The sequence below is a fragment of the Oreochromis niloticus genome, linkage group LG1 (assembly GCF_001858045.2).
Source record: "Oreochromis niloticus isolate F11D_XX linkage group LG1, O_niloticus_UMD_NMBU, whole genome shotgun sequence".
Taxonomy (NCBI): domain Eukaryota; kingdom Metazoa; phylum Chordata; class Actinopteri; order Cichliformes; family Cichlidae; genus Oreochromis; species Oreochromis niloticus.
The window spans coordinates 23,497,771-23,519,448 of NC_031965.2; the positions used below are offsets into that span (position 1 = coordinate 23,497,771).

Consider the following 21,678-nt stretch of genomic DNA (forward strand, 5'->3'; position numbering starts at 1 on the left):
ATTTCTTAAAATTAATGAAAAAATAAATAAAAATGCAAAGAGCCTCATGTCACAAACATGTTTTATGAGGAATACCTCAAATATGAAAATATTACAACTCTTTGTTTTAAAGATTTTGAAGAATAACAACCAAGTTTATAGCAAAATGCATTGTTTCTATTTGGGGTCATTTTTGACCCCACTTGTGGAAGAGTGTAGGTATTGGTAGGTTGTGCATCCAAGGGTTAAGTATGCAGTAATTTTAGTTTCTCAGGTACAACTAAGCAAAGGCAACATCTTTTATTATAAAGGGCATCCTGTCTGTCACCCTCACTCAATCACATTTCCATTAAAATACACTTAGCTGGAAGAAGAAATTCAGCCTGGCATAATAGTAGCACTGGTGGTCGCTAATATTTTTAAATTTGAGCAGACTACAACTTGGCCAGAACTTTAACATCGCACTGCAGCTCGTTTCTCATAATATAAACTGTGGCCAAACTATTGCATCTGCTTAATACAGTTTAACTTTTATATTAGTAAACAAGGGATTGGTAATTGTTATGGATTATGGGTGGAGCCAGGGTTCTTTCTAAAAATGCCAAGGGTCATGTTGGTTTCCAAGGTCAACATGACTCATGGCCTGTTTTCAGTCAGTTGTTATAATACTGTTTAAGCTGTGGCAATTTTGTTACCTTATTACATTTATTTGTATTGCTCTAATTCTTTTCCCTACCTACATAGATGTAAAATAAATGCACAGGCCTGGATTTAGTAGGTTTATACAGGGCAGGTTGTAACTGCATCAAAAGAAGAAAAAAGGTACAATATTATAAAGGTTTTTTTGTGTTTTTTTAGAAAAAGCTAATAGTGCAAAATTTGTTTCGCACAACCAAATCTTAAGAGACGATGACATCATGTGTGCAATTGTAATACTGAACTCAAGATCACTTGAATAAAAGATGTATGACCGACTTATGACCTTTTTTAAAAAAAAAAACATTGATCATGTTTGTCCATCTTTCAGCAACTACTTTCCTATTTTTGTTTTGGGGAAAAAAAATGAGCACAGTCAACACTTGCCAGCAGTTTATTAACGACATCTACAATCTATCTTGAACAATAATTAAAGGCAGCCATTAAGTTGACACATGTAGGCAACAGAAAAATCAAATCAATTCTGCAAAAACAAATATTTTGTGCTGGAAAAATATCTGCATGCACTCCCTACAAGGAGAAAGTAAAGCACTGTAACGGACACCTGAAAGTGACATAGCTTTAACCCATTCAAATATAGGCATTTTTCCCCATTCCACTAAACCTGCAAGGAAACAGCTATATTGTATTAGAATTTAGGAATTACAAGTTGGAATTACTGCTTCAAAACAAAATGTGTTCAGACTTCATAGGCGTGAAACCTTACTAAAATAGCGAAATTATCCATAAACCAACTGGGAATAGTGACAGAAACAAAAAACAAAAAGAACCCAAAGCATAATATGTCTGGGCACAGTGTCATTATTGTGTACATTCTTCAGATTTAATAAACATCCATAAAGTGTAATGACATTAAACACTATTCATTTAAGATGTGATGGAATCAAAGTAATTCTTTTCAATCAAATGCTGCAAAGGAATATTTTCATGTGACAGCGTAAATCTTTCCATAAACATGAAGGAGATGCATTCTCACATTGCATGCAATCACGATAAAAACACCAATACTAAACAGATAAAACATGCAAAACAAAGACTGAAAGGATTCGGATATTTTTCATTGTTTATTCATCACGATATATTCTAGTATAAACATGACTTTAAAGCAGCAAATTATCTGTAACAGAACTCAAGTTAATACTTGGGTTAAGGCACCAACACAACAAAAATGGAAAATAAACAAGGCCTATAGCTCTATGTTCTCAGGTAGAACAGTCTCTATGTGGTGCCTATGAGGTAACTGAGGTCACAGTATAACAAAAAAGAAAAATGGGGGTGGAAAAAAAAGTTACATTTAGTGATTTGAAAAAATTAGTGTGGAAAATTGGGTCTAAAATGTAAGTCCTTTCCGTTAAAAGAACAAAACAAAACACTGTGCTAATCTGTGCTAATCCTAGCTCTAATCCACTGTTTTTGTGTACGGTAACATTACTGGATCACTTCAGCAGTGTACTGCTAATGTATACACTTACACCCAGCTAATGAATAAGTTAAAGACGATGACAGCCTAGCCTGCTTACTGACTTAAGTCGACCTCTTAACTAGAGGCCTTGACACAAAAAGTGTTTACACAACATTAGACTTCACAATCACATTTCAATGCAAGGTGCGCAACACGGGACAAACATTTTTTTTTACTTTGTGCCAGGTTATATTTCAACAACACATCTTTTGCTTTGAGCAATGCAAAGCCTTTATTTTGAAAAAAAAAATCTCACTTGTCATGTTTTCAACTGCCTGCAATGTCAGAGTTTATAGTCTTGTTGCCACTGACAAGGTAACATTGAAGATGCAGCATTCAGACGCACATGTGCAGAATCAATATTTTATGTTGTGCTGCTTAAAGGCTTCATGCGCATTGCATACGTATGTAAACTAAGCGTACAATATTGTATACTGTACAGCTGAGATGAGATTGTTTTACAGCAGTACATCTATATTTGAAAGCTGTCATACAAGGTAGCAATTTTACAAGCCTTTCATGACAGCCATATATAGGTATGGATGTCATCCCTTTTAAGTGCAGAGCTAAACTTTATGTAATGTTAAGTATTTTTACAACTTCTTAAGACCAAACAGTGACCAGTCACAGCGGCTACGCACTGAAATATACAAGTAAGCTTGCATTTTAGACAAGACACGTACAATGTTACCTTATGTGCAAATAAATATGTAAACTGTCACGGGAGCTCATGGGTCATGCCCACTGAGCTAATAAAGTGCAGCAATGCTGTCAGGATAGACACCAGGAAGGGCTCTGGACATTATGCCCCCAGTGGAATGGTTGAAAACATATCTGCAGACTTCTTGCTGCTAAGACTATGGTTTGATTTGCCAGAGGACAGCATAAACCATTTACTCTTAAAGGAAGAGGCAGATATCAGAAACCTTTATTGCAAAGCCATGGGAAGCTTCAGCTGTTGGGTTTCTCAGAATGCTGAAACAGAGCACAAAGTTCTTCACATGTCTGGGTTTCCACAGAGCTGAAATGGGACTCCATGTTCCACGCCAAGTCTGCTGACAGGAAGTCATCCATGACAGTTTGGGTTTCGTTGCTGGTCAGGAACAGGTTTCCTAGGCCTTCTGCTTGGCTAGTCACAGTCTGTGTCTCTGTGCTGTTCAGCAGTCTTGCATTCTCTCCTTGAGTGACAGGAGTCTGAGCAGAGAGACTCGTGGCAAATGAAGGGAGATCTGTTTGTGTTTCTGTGTCTGATGACTCTGTGCTCATAGAAAAGCTTGAATGTCGCAAGATGCTGCTCAGGGGCATGTGGCTTCCGGCATTCAGCAGAAAATTGAGGTCAGTCTGAGTTTGAGTATCAAATAGCTCCAAGTCGCTGGCTTGGGTTCGGCTTGGTCCCTCACTTTGGTCCAGATCATCCATCAGTAGGAAGTCTGTCTGTGTCTGAATGTCTAGAGACTCCATTGGCGTGTCACCACCCAGTCCTCCCAGCTCACTCTCCTCGGTCTGTGTCTGGATGTGCACAGCATTGAGGAATTCTTCAAAATCAAAGTCGATGCCGTTATGTTGCTCTTGAACAGAGTTGAGACTTGACCCACAGCCTGCAGAAGCCTCTGTGAGCACCTGATGGCCTGACATACTGTCAGACAGGATGTTTTCCAGGTCATTTAACAAGGTCATTGTTTGGGTCTGGTTGTCTGCCATGTTGTTTGCACTCAGCTCATGCGTCTGCACCCCAAAACACATACCACCCTCTGATTTTGAGTCCTCATATATAGTGCTTCCTGCAGCACAAAGGGTGTCATCAATGTCCAAAGCTGTTTGGGTTGACACACTGAGGGAGTCATTGCCAAATAGGTCTGAGCACATGACAGCCTGGTTCTGAGCCTTCTCCTCTGATTGTGGCATGGCAAAGTATGTCTGTGTCTGCCTGGTTTTGTACGGAGCAACAGAAGAGGATGAGCAGGGAATTTGGCTCAGGCACTGGCTGTCTGTTTGAGCTCCAATAGATGATGTGGATTTGGCTCGGGAGAAGAAAGTTTGGGTTTCAACACTGACTGGCAAAAGGACTTGGGCACTGACACTGATGTCTGTTTGGGAGCAAGAAGACACCGAGGACTCACCCGCAGAGCACAAGCCTAGTCCCTCCCCAACCCCTACTCCTGTGGGCATTTTTGACAAGTACGATTTGTCTGTCTGAATGTTGGTGGAAGTGCTCCTTCCTCGCTGTGCTGCCATGCTGATAGTTGAATCCTCTGGACCTACTGGATCCAGATTAACTTGCACTCCTGTGCTAATAGGCCCCTGGCTAGAGCGGGAAGTAGGCATGCTATCCTTGAAACCCAAACTTTTAGCATCAAGTTGGGGTACCACTGCTCCTGTGGCTTGTGGAAGGAGCTGAAGGGCACTAACAGAACCTTGGCTATCTACAGCAAGCACTACAGACCTCAGAGCCCCACTTTCTGTAGATGGAAGGAGTACAGGCAAATGAGCCACCTGCATCACAGGAACACTAACCAAAGCCATCTTGGGTTTTGGTAAAAGCAACTTCTGCAGGCTCCTCCGGGAGTCTGGGATAGTAACGGTTGTATCAGAAGGGAGAGAAGTGTCGGTCTGCTCTGTGGCAGCAGAGATGATCTGGAAGGTTGAATCATTGATCTTAACCTTTTCAGAACCACTTAACAGTTTTTCCATCTTTCTCTTTTTTACTGGAGGAATTCTGCAAAATAATAAATAAATGAGATAAAATGATAACAATAATAAATACATAGAGAGAACAAAATACAGTATATCAATGAAAGTGTTAGGGTTATCCCTGTACATGCCTGTGCTCTGTTGGAATTTCATGACCCGTCCTGTAGATATGTGAGAGTAAAGCAGCCCTGCTAGCATAGGGGCAGCCACATGTACAGTGGTAGGTCTTTCCACAGTCTTCTATGTGCCTCTTTAAGTCCCACTCTGTACTGTAGCCATTGTTGCACTTGGAGCACTTATGTTTCTTTTCTGCATGCATCTTCATGAAGTGCTGAAATGAAATGAATCAAAAGCAGAAAATAGATTTAAAATAAAAATGTCCAAACAGAATTTGGAAAGGATAGAACATGTCCATTTACTTCTTTCTAGTGATTCACCCAGTTAAAGGTCACAGTATAATTTAGGCAAAACTAGGAAAGAAACGCAGCTTTTCCCTGTGTTTTGCGGTGCTACAAGAATCAGAGTAGAAATGCTAAGATGGTATTTCATATTGATACATGTGTTTCACATTAGGCAGTTCTTTTTTCCTCAACCTATTGTATCAGAGGCTTTCAGTTATGCAGACTACAGGACACTGTATACAACTTAATCATGCAGGAAATTATTTAACACTGCTTACATTAAAAATGAAGGGTTATTTTTTTAAGTTGCACAAGTGGTTCTTAAAAATAGAACAATAACTGATTACATGTCACAGAGGAAATGCTTACTTGCTTAACCAGGGAGAACTGTGAGAAAGGTCTGTTAGGGCCTCTGGGACAACCCTCAATAGGACAGCAGTAAAGCTTCTGAGAGCCCTTCATGTCCTTTCTGACCGTGGGATTGACAATACCATCCTGAGGGTGATAATGACAACCAAGTATTAACAGAGGACAAAATACAGATATATCCATTCCAGATATTTAGATCAGACATGTGAACGTAAGACTTAAAAACACATTTCCATGCTGTGTTTATATTTAAGAAACTCAAATTACAATATAATTGCTAATGATATAAAGGTTGATTTCCCCCCAATATTGTCGGGTCTTTACCTTACTATAAGCACCATGGGATGACTGTTGTACATACAATTGTCTCTGATTTATAGTATTGAAGAGATTCATGTGCTTGTGCTGTGGAAAAGATAAAGCTAACAAACACTGTCTGCTTCGTGATAAGAATATAACTAAAAAGCCAAATTTTGGAGACAGCAAATCCAAATTTTGTGCTTTTCTCAACTGCATCATATGGTCGTAGGCTGAAGCCTGAGTCATGTCACGACTCTGTGATTGGCTGTAGCTCAGAAGAGAAACCAAGCAGATTTACTGTCTTTCCTATGGCATGGCTAGCCTATATCAATTATAAAGGTCAAATCTTCTCTCCAACAGACTGGCCAATACAGTGACAAATCAAAGTAATAGTCTCTAAACTTTTCTTTTCTGCTAAGGGAGGTGATATGGTTTGAAAGGGAAGCAAATTCTGGATTAGAATAGTCTCATTAGCTTTATGGACTGACCTGACTGCACACAGTCAAAAATAAAAAAATAATACATATATGAAATTTTTTTTATTTTTAAGTCTTCATATGGAAACAATAGTGATGAAGCAGCTGTGGAGCGCTGCATCGACGTTATGGTGCTGTTAAATATAAACAGATATAGCCCAACTCTAGCTCCATCAACTATGCAGAAGCACTGAGTGAGAAACTGTGGCATTTTATGCACTTTATCATTATGTCAACCATAATATCATTACGGCTGCTGACAGAAGTTTCACATAGCTGTGGATTAAAAGTAACACAGGCAAGCTGTGCTGCCTTCTTGTTGCTCGCTTTCTTTTCTTTCCTTTGTGCCTCTTACAGGCACAGTCTGAGGAAAGTGTGAATGCACCATGAAAACCCAACACAGTGACCAATATAACCCTTTATTCATGGACTGCAACGAACATGGACCAAACACAGTTCACCCAGCTTTACTGCAGCTTTTAAAGTTTTGGTGTAAAAACGGAATTGTATTTAGAAACTGATTGCTTAACTTTAAACTACACCTGCAACTCAGATTTAAATAGTAAAGCTTTTGGTTTCTTTAGGCCTTTAAACGCTCTCCTTGCTGGGACAGCATGGATTACTTCTAGGAGCTAATTCAAATTCTAACATTCACCTATTTTAAACAAAGAGCTTAGTCTATTGCAGGACAAAGGCAGTCTTTCCCAGCAAAGAACTTCATTCATTGGGAGACAGTGAATTATTGCGTCCCACGAAGTGCCCAGTCCAGTGAGGACAGAGGAACTAGGAGTTAGTACAGCTGAGGCGGTTTAAACATTTAGACCAAAGTCTAAGTATTGTGTTCGTGATAGACAGCACGCTGTTTGTGCGGCCGTATTCCTGAGAGACCGTAACCATACAACGACAAATAGATTTTTAGCTTTGCGCACACACAGCCCATTTAGATACTCCCAAATTCCCTGCCCTAGATTAACAACTCGCTAAAAACTAATATTTAATAATAAAGGGGGTATATCTGTATATTATGAATGCAATAAGCACCTAATTTCTCGTGACAAATGCAATAATTGATAACATAAGCGGCTAGGTGCAGTATAGCTAACTCGCTAATAGTAAACAGTCACCAATTAAATAACAGTCAAGAAGAAACTTAGTTAACTTTTACCAAAGCTCGACTATGTTGTCCCAGCGTTATTGGCAACACATTACTACGACCATACGTGCTAGCTAATTCGAAGTTATGGATGACTTGCGTTTTTTAAAAATGATAGTTTTCTCTTAACCGAATTAGCCAAGTTAGCATCGCAGTTGAGTTCACTTGTAAACCATCGGAATTAGATTTAGTAATTAGTTACCTTTATTCTGTGCGACTTAACCAGATGCATGTTCAACGCAGGTGTGTTGGGGAGAATCTTGCCACATCCTTCCACGGTGCATAGGATGTTCGTCCTCACTTCTTTGGTCAGCTCCACGATGGTGGGTTTTATCATTTCCCGAGACTGCGGCAGAGCTTCTTCGTTACAGTTTAGACTGCTGGCATTAGCGTTATCACTGTTACTCGCCTTGCCCGTTGAAGAGGCAGCCATGTTTCTGTGTTGACAGTGCATTCCGTGTTTGGCAGAGAGCCCCAGCAGCAGCATTGTATGAAAAGGATCATTCCGTCCCTCAGCGCTGCCTGTAAGGCTGTATTGCCACCTTTCCACTCTCCTGTTCGGGCTCAAAGGCAGCAGGGAATTTTTGGCTTACGTCACATCCTAAATAAAATTCGCACTTCCGTTTTGCAGAATAATGTGATTTTTAAATGGCCTGCATTTGTATAGCGCTTTACACAGTCCCTAAGGACCCCAAAGCGCTTTACACTACATTCAGTCATTCACCCATTCACACACACTGGCAAGCTACAATGTAGCCACAGCTGCCCTGGGGCGCACTGACAGACAGACAGGCTGCCGAACACTGGTGCCACCAGTAGGCAAACATGGGGTTAGTATCTTACCCAAGGATATTTGGCATGCAGCCAGGAGGCAGCCTGGGATCGAACCACCGACCTTCTGATTAGCGGCTGACCTGCTCTGCCACCTGAGCTACAGCCACCCATATAACACATACGGACGAATAATTATACTTCGAGTGCATATAGCGCGGACTCTAACCCGGTTCAGCATCACTAATGACAAGTTCTAGATTTTTTGTTTTGGAATTTTTTATTAATGAATGCGACCCAATTAATTAAAAACTGAATATTTCATTTTTTCTATATTTTATTCCTGCAGTTATTTTTGATGAATCATCCCATTTTATTCTCCCCCAAAAGGAGAAATTATGTAATTAATGTTGGTGAAAATCAGGTTAAGATTGCACTAAATGTGAAAATAAGTAAAAATAAATAAGTAAATAAATAAAAATTGTGCATCACAACAATGTAACAGATCTTTGGAGACATGAGCCAAAGATTTCAGCCAATTCTGCTCCACTCATGTTGATAAAAATAATAATATACACCATTTTTAGTATGTAATACTTCAATGTCATAGGTTAGGGCCACATGACTTCACAGTGACACAAAAAGATTAATATACTATACTATATATTTCCATATTAACAATGCTGACATCAGCATAATCCATAGAAACCACTGATGTCATCAGGATGATATAAACACACATAATCTGGGAAAACTGCACACATCATCATATTGTAATAAAAACAGACTAATGTCAGCATGTTGAAATAAAAAAAATCATAGAACAGCATGTCTTTTGGCGGGACTTGTGCTTTCTGTTTGTATGTCACTAATGTTTGGAGAGATGTTCTGCAAATCTTCAGACTCATTACTTGCCTTTTAATTCTACTGGCCTCCACTACAAAACACTCGAAAGAATACTGTTTATCAAATTAGAGCTTTCACTTTGTCCTCTCAAAACGTTTAGATTCAGTGTCTGGTTTTGTTATCGCAACAGACCCCATCTGATGTAAACCTTTGTTTACAATAAACTTGAGACTAAATCTTTTGTCTAAATGTTTTGTATACAGACACAAACAGAGTAAAAATGCACTTTGAAATAATGTGTATGTGACGTGTGAGGGGCTGGTTTCATCTGGTTGCTACACAGAAGAACACTTTATATTAATGTGTGGTAAAATTACACGTTTGTATCGATGCCAGAAAACAAATGACAAAACCTCAGCAATATTTAAAATTTTGCTTTTATATGCAATGCTGATAAACAATAGTGACAGAGTTGCCAACAACTAGTATACCTACAGCTGGAGATACATAAATACAGGAATAAAATTTCTTATTGAAACAGACTTGAGAGTTTTATTAACAATGACATCATTAAAGTATGAAGTAAAATGAATGGACTAATGGACTGAGCATGCTACAAGTTAAATCAAGTGTCTGATGGTCATTTCTGTGATGGCTTCATTTGTGATGAAGGTCCAGGGCCATTGTCTGTGATAACAAAATAATTTTTTCCCTTTAAGGGAACGGATGAGAGAAGGGGTGTCACAGGGGTGGAAGCAACTCCTGTAAAGTAGAAAAAAAAATGTTTAAATAACCATTAGAGAAACCAGAAAGACAACAATGAGGATCAGGTTTTAACCTCTGTCATAACTGAGAATTCGTCTATTACCTTGTTACTATCAGTATTTTGATTGTCTCCACCCACACCGGAAAATGTGGGAAATAACAGTTAAACATAAAAGCAAACTTCCTTAGAAAAGTTTCCTCTTCCCAAAGTATCATGAATATTGTCAAGTAGTTTATAGTGTAACAGCATTACTATATGGCTATTTCTTCCAGGACTTGGGTGCCCTCTTGTGGACACATGCAGAGATGCAGTTAGTATTCTGAATGACTTTGTGACGTACCAGGTTATAGTAACATAACTTACTTCCTTACAAAAGACGATGATAGTTACTCTTATGACTGTTTTTAACACTTTCTATGTACCTGAGGATGCAGAGTGTCTGAGTGACTCGAGGAGGTTGGTGCTTGCAAATTTAACAACACATTTGAATGGCTCGTCCCGCTCTGTCATGGTCTTATTGGTGTGATCTCTGAATTTTGTTTCCAGCTGATGAAACATTAACAAGGAACATGGCAGCATCTGGGTTAACATCTGTATCTGTGAAGCAGTGAAACAACAACTTAGATATTCAACTTCTTTTACTTAGTCGGTGTTGTCCGGCTACCTTGTAAACTGCAGACTGTAGTTGAGGTAATATCCCATCACCAAATGCCTCACAAGCCATTTGATGTCTGTTTGCTGCAGACCCAGCTTGCTCTTTTTCTATGTGAAGGTCTGTACAGATAAATAAAGACAAATACATAAAACCAGCGTTAAGAAATTTAAGTACATGTTTCACCATACAACAGAAATGCATAGAGAAAACAGCTTAAAAAAAATCAAAAAGTTATAAAACATACTTGAGACAACACAATTCCTTTCTGCCAGAGGGCTGGGAAACTTGGTGGGAAACACCTGGGTGGATTTAAAAGACAAAAAAAAAAAGGTCAGAGCAAAATTCCACTCATTTTACTCTCTAAAGCAGTAATTTAAAAAGGTGAAAACACTGCATGCAGCCCACAAAATCTAAGAAATGAAAAAAAAATAAAAAAAGTCAGTCTTAACTAGTAAATAATTCTGAAAAATAATCAGGCATACTTGCAGATACTGCTTCATAAGCAGATCTCTGATGGCAGTGAGCTTCCGTCCACTGAGGTTAGCATCCTTAATAGCTTGATATCGGGTGGACAGAACCAAAGCCTGCAAAGCAAACACGTCTCTTAAAGTAGGATGGAAACAAACAAGGAAACTGGAAACCTGATAAACAATGTGAAGGATTAACCACAGAAGTTATCCTTACCTGTGACAACAGAGGCTTTTGTTTTGAAGTTGGGCTGGTCAGAAAGACGTAAGGGGTTTGAAGATAGTGAACGACATATGTGGGTTTCAGGTGGTTGGGGCGAGAAAAGGTGTCTCCCCATGCAATTCGAATCCACACAGCTTCATCTGTGTGCTTCTTTATTTTGATAGAAACCTTCAAATATAAAGTGAAAACGGACTGATGATGCAGAAGGTTAACGGAGAAGCACGTGAAATGTAATTTGCTGATAAAACAATTTAAAAATAGGATTTTTTTGTGTAAATTAGATGGAACAGCTTACGTGTCTTATTAGCTCACTGAGGTGGGACTTAAATTGTTCCTTGAACTGTGTCAGCTCTACAGAGTGAGCATCATCTAGAAAACAGAAAAAAAAACGATTACGTATATTTATAAAGAAGATTAAGAAAAAAAGATTAAGATATTTATAAAGACAGCAAGAAATTAAAATATTATTTAGGCACTTAAAGCCATCGATATGGCCATCAATAATTTAATAAAGAAAACCTCCATTCAATTCCATTTTATTTATACAGCACCAAATCACAACAACAGTTGCCTAAAGGTGCTTTATATTGTAACGTAGACCCTACAATAATAAAACAGAGAAAACCCCAACAATCATATGACGCTCTATGACCAATCGCTTTGGTGACAGTGGGAAAGAAAAAACTCCCGTTTAACAGGAAGAAACCTCCGTCAGAACCAGACTCATGGAGGGGCAGCCATCTACCACGACCGGTTGGGGTGAGGGGAGGAAGACAGAACATTCCCTGAAAACCCCAAGAGCTTCGATATTCAACGAAGGTTCAAAACTTATAGGCTTTCAGCCCTTGACGACACAGAGCAGGTTACTGTTTCAACATACCTTGAGGGTCCATGAGCTGGAAGACATACCACATGCCCAGGTTGGGATTCTCGATGACATCTGTATGAAACCAGGGTGACATAAGCACTGTTAGTGAACTGTAAATCTGTCCTTACCACTGATATAGCAAAAAGCCAAAATGATAACATAATATATGATAGTAATAAGTAACTTCGCTCGACTTACGTATCATCTCGAGTTCAGCTATGTGTTTAACTGTCAATTCATTTTCCTGTGAAACACAACACTTATGTTAAACACTAATAGAGCAAACACCATAATATTTAATAGTAGTTTCAATGTGGGCATTTTTACAGTGTACAATGAACACATAGAAATAACAACAAACTATATTGCCTAAAACCAGCCAAATACCTCGCAAATGGCAAGTAGTTTTTCTGTTAACGCCCATTTTGATTCGGTATAATCCATGGACTGCCGCTGCGCCGCCGTCAAACGGCTCCACTTATCCAGCGTTGTCTTCAGCATCTGACTCGGAATCCGTCTTACGAGTCGCTGCAGTAAACGTTTAGCAGTGTTGTCCATGCTTCCTTTAAAAGTAACCGAAATAGACAGACAGCTTGAATTTGAGTAAAACAGTCGATCTGTTCAGCTTTCAGCTTTCACGACAACGCACACTACAGTCGATCGAGTCCAAACAAACCGCCCAGAATAAAAGCACACGAATCCACCAATCAGATATTGGCAAAACGGACTCACGTATTCCCTTTAGCGCCCTCTGCTGTCTTGGAGTTGCATATTAATTTTAAGTGCCGCCGCTGCTGACGCGACCAACAATGGTTATACGAATCTGTATATAATAATGACCTTAGGACTGTTTTCCGCTCTCTCAGATCTTCATCTGCCACTCATCTTGTTGTTCCTTCTGCTCGCCTTACCACTATGGGGCACAGAGCTTTCAGTCGCTCTGCTCTTCGGCTCTGGAACTCAGTTCCTTCAGCCTTAAGAAATATAGATTCTCTTCCCGTATTTAAGTCAAACTCAAAACCTGTTTAAACTGGCTTACTCGCTTTAATACAGATTTTACTTGCTGTCAAATCGTGTTTTTTTTTATTTGTTGTTTGCGGTTGTATTTCGCTGTTTTTTGTATTTTAATTTATTAGAATCTATTTTAATCTACTGTTTTATTGATGTCTTTTTCTCTTTGTAAGGTGACCTTGGGTTTTAGAAAGGCGCCCTCAAATAAAATGTATGATAATAATAATAATCATTATTATTATTATTAATATGACCCTTACGTAAAGAGTGAAATGTTGAGAGAAATTAGTGACTGTCATTGAGTGAAATTAATTATGACATACAAAAAGTTCATATAGTATGCACTGCTAGTAGAGAAACTGTTGGGGAAAAAAACAGAAGAAAATTTGTCAACTCTGAGTTGAAAGTTCAGGTCATGGTTTGGAAATTTTGACTTACTAACCCGAAATTAGGGTCAGGGGTTAGTTAGGTTTGACCAATGAGTAGTTTACTCAGAGCGTGGATACTATTTATTAATTTTTAGTTTAGTCCATTTAGTTATGAATTGTCCCCATTTATGCATACACCTTCTGAAATGAAAACGAGAAAATAACAACCAAAAATAAACAAATAAACAAATAAATAAATAAAAAGAGGAAATGGAATAGAAAATGGAATGAGTTGGATACTGTCAGAGGAAAAACGGTAAAAACCCATCACTCATATTGTTTAAATTATGTAAACACAAACAAAATACCCTCCCGCCCACCCACACACACCCACCCACCCACACCACACACACAAACAAGCAAAAAAACCAACAAAAGATCCGTAAGTAGGTAATTAAACAACGTTGAAATTTTCGAGTTATTAAGTTTAATAACATAATAACAAAATAAATAATAACATGAAAATTTGACTCAAGAAAAAAAAAAAAAACCCCTCAGTGACTGAAACAAGGTTCCATGCATTACAGTCATAGTAAGTAATGGCGGAAAAGAACATGTGTAGCACAGGTGACCAAATAGTACCGTACCCATTCACAAAAACGGAGGTGCTTGGAGAGGAGACTTCTTGTATTTCCTGCAAACTCCCGTCATCATTTGTCCCGCCTTTTGTGGAAAGTACGTACGCCATTGGTGAGGCCAAAGAAGAATATAGGCTACGATTCGCCCTCGACTCTTGTCACTCAAATCGTTGAGGCGAAACGGTTACGAAAGCTTCACGTCCTGTAACAGGCAGGCACGTCCTCTAGATTGTAATTTCTTGTAGGTTAAACCGGCGATAGTACTACTACAGCTCATTTAGTCCAGTTCATTAAGGCGTTAGTGACTTGCAGCATTGTTCTACCGTGGAAACGGACCATAAAGCTTCTGCAGCTGTTTAATGGTTGTATAGATTCATCTTCTGTTAAGTTAGCTTGGAGCTAGTAGTTAGCAAGCAGTGACTTTTTTACCCAGGTGTGCTTGGAAACTTCTCAGATGATAAAGCCTTTGCAGTGGTAAGTTTAATTCAGCTGATAGCCCAGTGTTGACATAAAGCTTATTATAAATTACTACATACGCAGTACAGACGCCCAGTTCAAAGTCTAGTCTGGCTAACATAATGCCAAAGTAAATGTAGATGGTGTAGATTTGACACAATGCTATTCTGTCTGCCTCTGTGTCTGCAGGTAAGTGTCCACTGGAAAAAACAATCTCGGTCATCCCTATGACACATCAGGATGGAGAGGGATGGGGAGGTGTTAGTATCCTTTAGAGGAAATGCTGCTGACGTACTACAGGGATGTCAAACTAATTTTACATCATGGGGCACATGCAACCCACTTTGATCTTGACCGGATGTTTATGCACTCCTTGTTTTCCATTGCCATCCAGTGGGGCAGATTGCAGTGTTTCCCAGAATGCTTCTGGCCCCCATGCCTTATGTTTGATACCCCTGATATACGGTATATAAAGTGCAGTTGAAGCAGTCCGTGGAATAATTCATTCAAACAGTTAAAACAATTCTTTCAATTATCTATTCATTATTTGTTATTGGTTGGGCAAAAGATCAATGGTTCCAGATGTGGCAGTATTTTGCTTTCTTGCTATATGTTATTGTATACTGGCCTTAAATCATATTACTTCTAAGGTGCCCCCCTTGGGCTGAGTATTTTATGTTGTTTATAGATGAGAGTTTATCCTCAGTTCATCTCGTGTTTGTTGCCTTTCAGTGTCTCTGCAGTTCATCAGTAAGCCCTTAACTCAAAATGCACCCTGACCTGTCACCTCACCTGCACACAGATGAGTGTAATGAACTAATAAATCAACTGAGACAGTGCCACAAAGAGGTAAGTCAATCTCCAAATGTGACTGTTTCTCTATGCTTCACATGCATAGATATAAAGTTGTCTTAAACCTTGTTTGCTTTTACGATCAGCACAATATCCTGAAGTTCTTTGGCACATGTAACGATGTGGACCGTGCCATGCGACAGTGTCTGAAGAAAGAGGTCAGCTTTTTATTTATTTTTTTTCACTTATGAATAGGACGCAACAATCAATCTTATTAAAAGATTTTTTCTCTCTCTTACATTCATTTCTGTCTCCTTACTATTCAACAGAGACTGGAAAAGCGGGAGCGCAGCAAGCAGCATGCGATAGAGATGAAGAAGAGGCTGAAAGAAGGACCTAAAGACCGTCTCTAAGGGACATTTTACTGCAACTGTGCCACTGGCACAGCAAGTTAAACCTACTGAGATTTTGGCACACTGAATTAAGCTTGACACTCTGTACCAGGCTTCCTCAGCTGACATTTTATGTCAGGACAGATGAAGAGATATTTCTTTATAAGCAGTGTGGGTGATTTCATTTAATGGTGTGCGTCTCCAAGAACAAAATGGTAATCTTGCCATATTGATGCTTATATTACTGGTATTTTTAAAGTTTTATTGAATGGCAAGTAAGCTCAATTAAGCTTACATGGGTACTTTTTATCAGCTACATAGACTAAAACTTGAAGTGTTGGCAACAATGTCGACAGGTCAACATAAAAACATCCATCTAGTACTTGAGATTGAAGACTGAGTTTGGGGATTATAAATCCCCCCCCCCCCATCTCTTGCAGCGGACTACTGCTCCATCACTGATGTGTCTGTTGGCACAAAACCACAGCAAGGATTACTCTGTTAACATATAACAGTATCTATTGTTGAAGATTTCTTTGAATTGGGAATCATATTGATTCTTTTTGAATAAAGTAAAATTCTGAATTAATGTAAGAATCTGTTCTTGCTTTAATATGGTGCCACAACAACGTGGGATGCAGTATCAGTTTTGCAGCATGTAACACATGTAGCATTTATATGCATTTTGCTAACAAAATGATAGACATGAGTCTTCTTTTTTTTGGTAATTAAAACCACATCAGAAGCATGAGGTTTTCTCTGAGTGTTAGGTAAGGTTAGGCTAGCTGTGCAAGCCATACGCAGAAGCCTTGTGTTTGCGCAAATGTAAAAACATGTTGTCAAAGTATTGTTTCTTTATTTGAAGCAGCTCATTCTACTCATCACAATGTATGAATAACTCCTTGACAAACATTTAAATTATAAGGCAACCCAAGGTGTGCTTTCAGACAGTGTAGGGAAAAAATACACATGTAGGTATGTGTATTTAAAAAATAAAATAAAATATAAACCTGCAATTTGTAATAAATAATGGAGCAAGTTATAACTGATCTACTTCAAATATTCTCATCAAGCACACTTCAAACACATGCTGAGCTGGCGATTTGGGGCTCAAATCTATTAGAAACTCCCATAGCGCTAAATAAAGTTTCAAATCAAAGAAATGCTTCTTCTGTCCAAGTTGACACTCAAATAAATTTGATATTTTACAAAATAAATAAATGAATTAAAGTCCATGAATCTTCTGCGTGAGTAACGCTCAGCAGACCTGAGTGATTTGTGTTCATTGATGCTGTACAGAAGCCATATTATACCTCTTCTTATGAAGCAAATGACACAATATAAATAATCTATTATCAGATTAATACAATAGAAGTAAAGACAGGGTCTCCTTTCATGGATCTAATGACCACAATGAATTTTTGTACAGAAACCTGAGTATACGGCAATTTAGATTTTGTTACATGAATCACTATTCCTGTAGACAGTAAGTGTAAAATCATTTGGTGTGACTGTAAAGGTTTTAGATTTAATGAGCTTAGGTGGAAGTCTGCCATTGTTTGTTTTTGTCAATTTTTGGTTGACAAAAACAAAACAGAACAAAACAAAAAGCTTCCAACCTTAGTATCCCAGCAATCAATGACCACAAAATCATTTAACAATCTCACATTGCATTAAATCTTATACAAATGTTAACAATCTGTTTACACCACAGACTTCAGCTCATACAAAGGTTTTAAAGCACAATGTAAAGTAAATTAAATGAGCCCATGTCTGTCACTGATCATGTACAACACTTCTATTTGTAAATCATATCTTCAAGTGACAACACTGTTAACATTTTGGTCATGAAGGACATATGTATTTATGTATACATTTTCTGTTTTCTGGGCCTATTTTGCTAATTCACTTTTCTGCAGGGTCACGAAAAAGAAGCCGGGGTGCCTCTGGAGCAAAGTAAACCACATGGCACGGCACAACAGTTATCTCAAATAAATACAAAAATAAAACGCAACATTTCTAACAGTACTTACAATGGTGGTACAAAACATACCCTGAAATACAAGGAATTCAGACAAGCAGCACATTTACAGTATATTACATGCAATTAATTACAGAAAACAGTCTACATTATATATATATATTATCATATTTAACTGCAAAATGGACACCTTTTAAAAAATGTACACAGAGCTAGACACATTTACATTTTGGTAAAACAAAATAGATCCCTAAATATACAGAATATAAAACTTCTTGAAACTTTGAATGATCACATGCAGGTTAGGACAGGAAGTGGATTTCAACAACAAAAATGTTCAATTCCTACATTATTGTTCAACGACAGTTGAAGATGCTTGAGAATCCAGATATTTTCATCTCGTCTGTGCTCTAAAAACACACAGCTAAGGAAAAAAAAAACCATCATCTGGGTTTTTTTAGTTGTTTTTTTTTAAAAAGAATATTCATACATTTTATGTAATGACAATCCGCATCAATTACTCAACAAAGGCTTCTATATGTAGCGCAAAGTTTGATCAGATTCATCACCAATTCTCCCCTGTGAGAATTGCAGTCAGTTACTTTTAGCATTTCTATTTAGTGCTAGCATTCACAGAAGACCTCTAGTGTTGCTTTTATTTTGTAAGTTTTTCCCTTTTTTTGGATTTGTAAAAATGATTGGTGCATTATTCCAGGAAGAAAAGAGAAATCCTGGCCTTTGTGTGATTATTTGTAAAAAATAAAAGGCAGTAGTCTTGCCTATATTGTTAAAGAGGTAAACGACTAAAGTTGGTTGGATAACAATAGTTTTATTATTAGAGAAAAAAAATCACCTGAAATACTTTTTATTTTATTTAAATGGAAGAATTTCATTTTATCTAGCAGGTTATTATAATAATGTAAGCAAACAGAAATGCTCTTTTTAATAAAGATGTTTATGTAAGAAAATATAATTATGAGAAAACAAATTCCACACTACTTCATGATTGTTTATGTTTTGAGCAGTCACTGAAACGCCCCCCCCCCCACATACAGTCAATACAAATAGGAGACAATGTGCATGATAAGGAGCAAGCAACTGTGTCCTCATGCAAACTTTGGTTTACACTTCAATTCAAAACAGTAAGAGACTAAAAGAAAAATCCTGGAAAAATGCATCCTATGTACACAAAGCAACTCTTTTACACGCTTGTAATAAATATATATTATTCTTCTATATATTATCATCACTTTGTCATGTGCAGTCAGAAATACATTTATTTTTTCATCCATCTTGTTGAATAAGTCTCACAAATGTACAGATGCACTCTGTACCTCCCTGCGCTTATGCAATGCATATTTGGCCTTTGCTCTTTGACTCCTTAACACAGAGTGTGGAAATCTGGAAAACTTGGGGTCAAAACAAAAACCTGTTTTAGAAAAGTGATCATGACTGAATTTTTAACAGATATACACAGAAAGAAATCAGAAAGAATTCTCCTGCTGATGGATGGAAATAAAGGCCCGTAATGAGTTTGACACCACAGCACTGCCAACCTGATCCCCCTTTTTTTTTTTTTTTTTTTTTTTATTTTAGGTAGCTTCATACCCACACTGATGATCTATAATTTCTGTGGTGGGATGGTTACTTTTCACTTGTCTTGTTCTGCAGGTAACTGAAGAGTGCCTCTAGTCCTTTAGTTGAGCACCATAGTTGCTTCAACATCTGACATTCCTTCTCATTCACTTCCTCCAGGACGGACATGAGGACACTCCTCACCAGGCATTTAGATTCTTCTAAGACCTTTAAAACACACAGACAAAAGGGGAAAGAGTTATTTCATTTCCATCCTTAAGAGACACCTTTGCCTTCTGCTTTGTGTAGATCAACAAGACTTACCACTGCGCTACAAGATGCCATTTCCTTCACACGCAGCATCACCTCTTGGTTGAATGTGGTTGGCCAGAAGACCTGCGACACGAGCCCTCGACTGCATGCTTCTTGTGCTGTGAGTTTTCTTCCACAGAAGAGCATCTCATTGGCCTGGAATGAAGGAGAAAAAATGCTATTGGTGGAACCACATAACATTATGTGGAATTTTGCTAAAAAATTGATTTCATGGGACCCACAAGAGCAACGCCCAGTATTTGAGGGAAGGTGTAAGAGGAGCATCCAGAAGGAGTGAGGTGCAGGGCTGCACATGGAGTTTGGAACCAGGCCCTTTCACTGGCCCACACCACATCGCACAGTGGCAGGATGGATGCTCCTAAGCCCAGAGCAGGGCCGTTTATTGCCACCACAATGGGTTTCTTGAAGTGGATGAATGCCAACACAAAGTCCCTACAGGGGTCACAGAATGATCAGCAGTGACTCTATCAAGACTAATGGTAACACACAAAAGAGCTGCTGCCTGTAGTGGAATGATTTCTTCTTACCGTACAGCATCTGCGATGCGGCTGCTCTCTTTTCTGCGGTCAGTGGACAGACGCCCTATCAGATACGATGGCTCCAGGCCACTGCAGAAAACAGTCCCCACTGAACTGAGCAGCAGTAATTTACTGTCATCGGCAGCGGCATTACCCAAAGCTCGACAAACTTCCTTCATGATCTGAAGAGAAAGAAGAACAAATGTGTATTACATTCTTAACCAACAAAAGAGGACTGGTTGGGAAGGAAAAAGCTTAAATATAGGTTCTGAATCCTCAGAGCAAAACTGGAGATCCACTAGGTACATCATTATTTTTTATTGCAATGCCCAGAGCAGAGAAAAAAAATGACCAGCACTGGGATTACAAGACTTCCTTCTGCATCCTTACAGTTAACAGAAACTGAAAACTGTGTAGCACATCACAGCATCTAACAAAATTTCACTTTGAGGAAACAAGCTTGAGATATTCAGTTTAAACATGCTAATGCTAAATATATATAACTGTATATATTGCATAAATGCTATACCATTTACATTCTCTATTTAAAATTAAAGTGCAAAAAAAAAAAAAAAAAATCAAAACACAAGCTTTTAGACTTTTGCTCCAATAGGCTTAGTTTCTGTGTAGAAGGTGAGCTTATGGCTGCATGCGTTACAAAGGAAGACAAGCTGTGTGTGTAAACTTCTAAATGTTATAATAAAAAATATTTTTTTAAAAAGGGCATATTAAGAAAATACTGGTCAGACTTTACTTGAATATAACCTCCTTGCAGTATGGTATGTCAACAACTGGGCCCAGTACATTTTAGTAGTCTGAAAAGAGACACGTTTCATGCTGCCAGTTAAAACAATACATGCAAAATTCAGTATTAAGAGTTTGGCCTTTGTCTCATCTGATAAACAAGAGAGTTTGCCAACACTGTCAGGCAGTCAACCTGACAAACCCCAGCCCCACACCCACACCACCACGTCACTGTCTGCAGTCAGTCTGCACACTGTGTTGTTGCATTTTAATCAGATTATCACTCCTGACCCATATTAACCATTCAACCTCAAAAGTGAACTTAATTCTCACCAAGCACATAATCTGACCCCAGTTTTAACTGTGTGTGCTGTGTTGTCTGCGTATTTGAATTACTTATGTTGTGGGGACACAAGTCCGTTTACACAGTGACGTGGTGGGGCACAAAAAGCACTTTCTCATAATGACATTTAGTAGTGAATGGAAGGGTTAGGCAAGCAGTGGTTATGATTAAAGTTAGGATAAGTCTCCAGGAAATTAATGCAAGTCAATGTAATATCCTCTACAATGATGGAAACAATTTGTGTGTGTGTGTGTGTGTGTGTGTGTGTGTGTGTGTGTGTGTGTGTGTGTGTGTGTAATCGAGCATGAGAGAAAGTGAGAAATTACAAATGTCATTATTTTAGGAGGTGAATGAAACACTTGCTCAGATACATGAAGGAGAAA

The 21,678-nt window shown here is 38.4% G+C and overlaps 4 protein-coding genes across 7 annotated transcripts in view; 1 reads left to right on the top strand and 3 right to left on the bottom strand.

Moving 5' to 3' along the window:
* Positions 1-1,053: 1,053 nt before the first annotated feature.
* Positions 1,054-8,137, bottom strand: atmin (ATM interactor). Of its 2 annotated transcripts, none has more exons than XM_003442321.5 (4): positions 7,751-8,137; positions 5,620-5,745; positions 4,981-5,180; positions 1,054-4,874 (listed from the first exon to the last, which is right to left on the bottom strand). In XM_003442321.5, the coding sequence occupies exons 1-4, from the start codon at positions 8,033-8,035 to the stop codon at positions 3,110-3,112; spliced, it is 2,376 nt and encodes a 791-aa protein (XP_003442369.2). In that variant the 5' UTR covers positions 8,036-8,137; the 3' UTR covers positions 1,054-3,109. The 2 variants fall into 2 exon arrangements, with proteins under 2 accessions (XP_003442369.2, XP_005467188.1); XM_005467131.4 differs by lacking the exon at positions 7,751-8,137 and adding an exon at positions 7,561-7,708.
* A 1,444-nt stretch (positions 8,138-9,581) lies between these two features.
* cenpn (centromere protein N) lies at positions 9,582-12,839 on the bottom strand. 2 transcript variants are annotated; one of them, XM_013269776.3, is made up of 10 exons: positions 12,532-12,839; positions 12,343-12,388; positions 12,157-12,216; positions 11,572-11,645; positions 11,271-11,444; positions 11,069-11,170; positions 10,831-10,885; positions 10,596-10,705; positions 10,354-10,528; positions 9,582-9,927 (listed from the first exon to the last, which is right to left on the bottom strand). In XM_013269776.3, exons 1-10 carry the CDS (start codon positions 12,700-12,702, stop codon positions 9,806-9,808), a joined length of 1,089 nt encoding a protein of 362 aa, XP_013125230.1. In that variant the 5' UTR covers positions 12,703-12,839; the 3' UTR covers positions 9,582-9,805. The 2 variants fall into 2 exon arrangements, with proteins under 2 accessions (XP_013125230.1, XP_003442368.1); XM_003442320.5 differs by having other exon boundaries at positions 10,354-10,477; positions 12,532-12,838.
* A 1,383-nt stretch (positions 12,840-14,222) lies between these two features.
* cmc2 (C-x(9)-C motif containing 2) lies at positions 14,223-16,390 on the top strand. 2 transcript variants are annotated; one of them, XM_005467133.4, is made up of 5 exons: positions 14,223-14,635; positions 14,807-15,082; positions 15,350-15,466; positions 15,556-15,627; positions 15,739-16,390. In XM_005467133.4, exons 3-5 carry the CDS (start codon positions 15,386-15,388, stop codon positions 15,820-15,822), a joined length of 237 nt encoding a protein of 78 aa, XP_005467190.1. In that variant the 5' UTR covers positions 14,223-14,635; positions 14,807-15,082; positions 15,350-15,385; the 3' UTR covers positions 15,823-16,390. The 2 variants fall into 2 exon arrangements, with proteins under 2 accessions (XP_005467190.1, XP_003442288.1); XM_003442240.5 differs by lacking the exon at positions 14,807-15,082 and having other exon boundaries at positions 14,247-14,635.
* A 250-nt stretch (positions 16,391-16,640) lies between these two features.
* The window catches only part of LOC100700991 (chromodomain Y like 2), a 48,276-nt gene continuing 43,238 nt past the window's right edge, over positions 16,641-21,678 (bottom strand). The window contains exons 4-7 of the mRNA XM_005467135.4: positions 20,218-20,390; positions 19,912-20,122; positions 19,682-19,825; positions 16,641-19,585 (exon numbers count right to left, since the gene is read on the bottom strand). Of these exons, the coding sequence (XP_005467192.1) occupies positions 19,427-19,585; positions 19,682-19,825; positions 19,912-20,122; positions 20,218-20,390 (687 nt within the window). The 3' untranslated portion in view covers positions 16,641-19,426. The remainder of the gene's footprint in view (positions 19,586-19,681; positions 19,826-19,911; positions 20,123-20,217; positions 20,391-21,678) is intronic.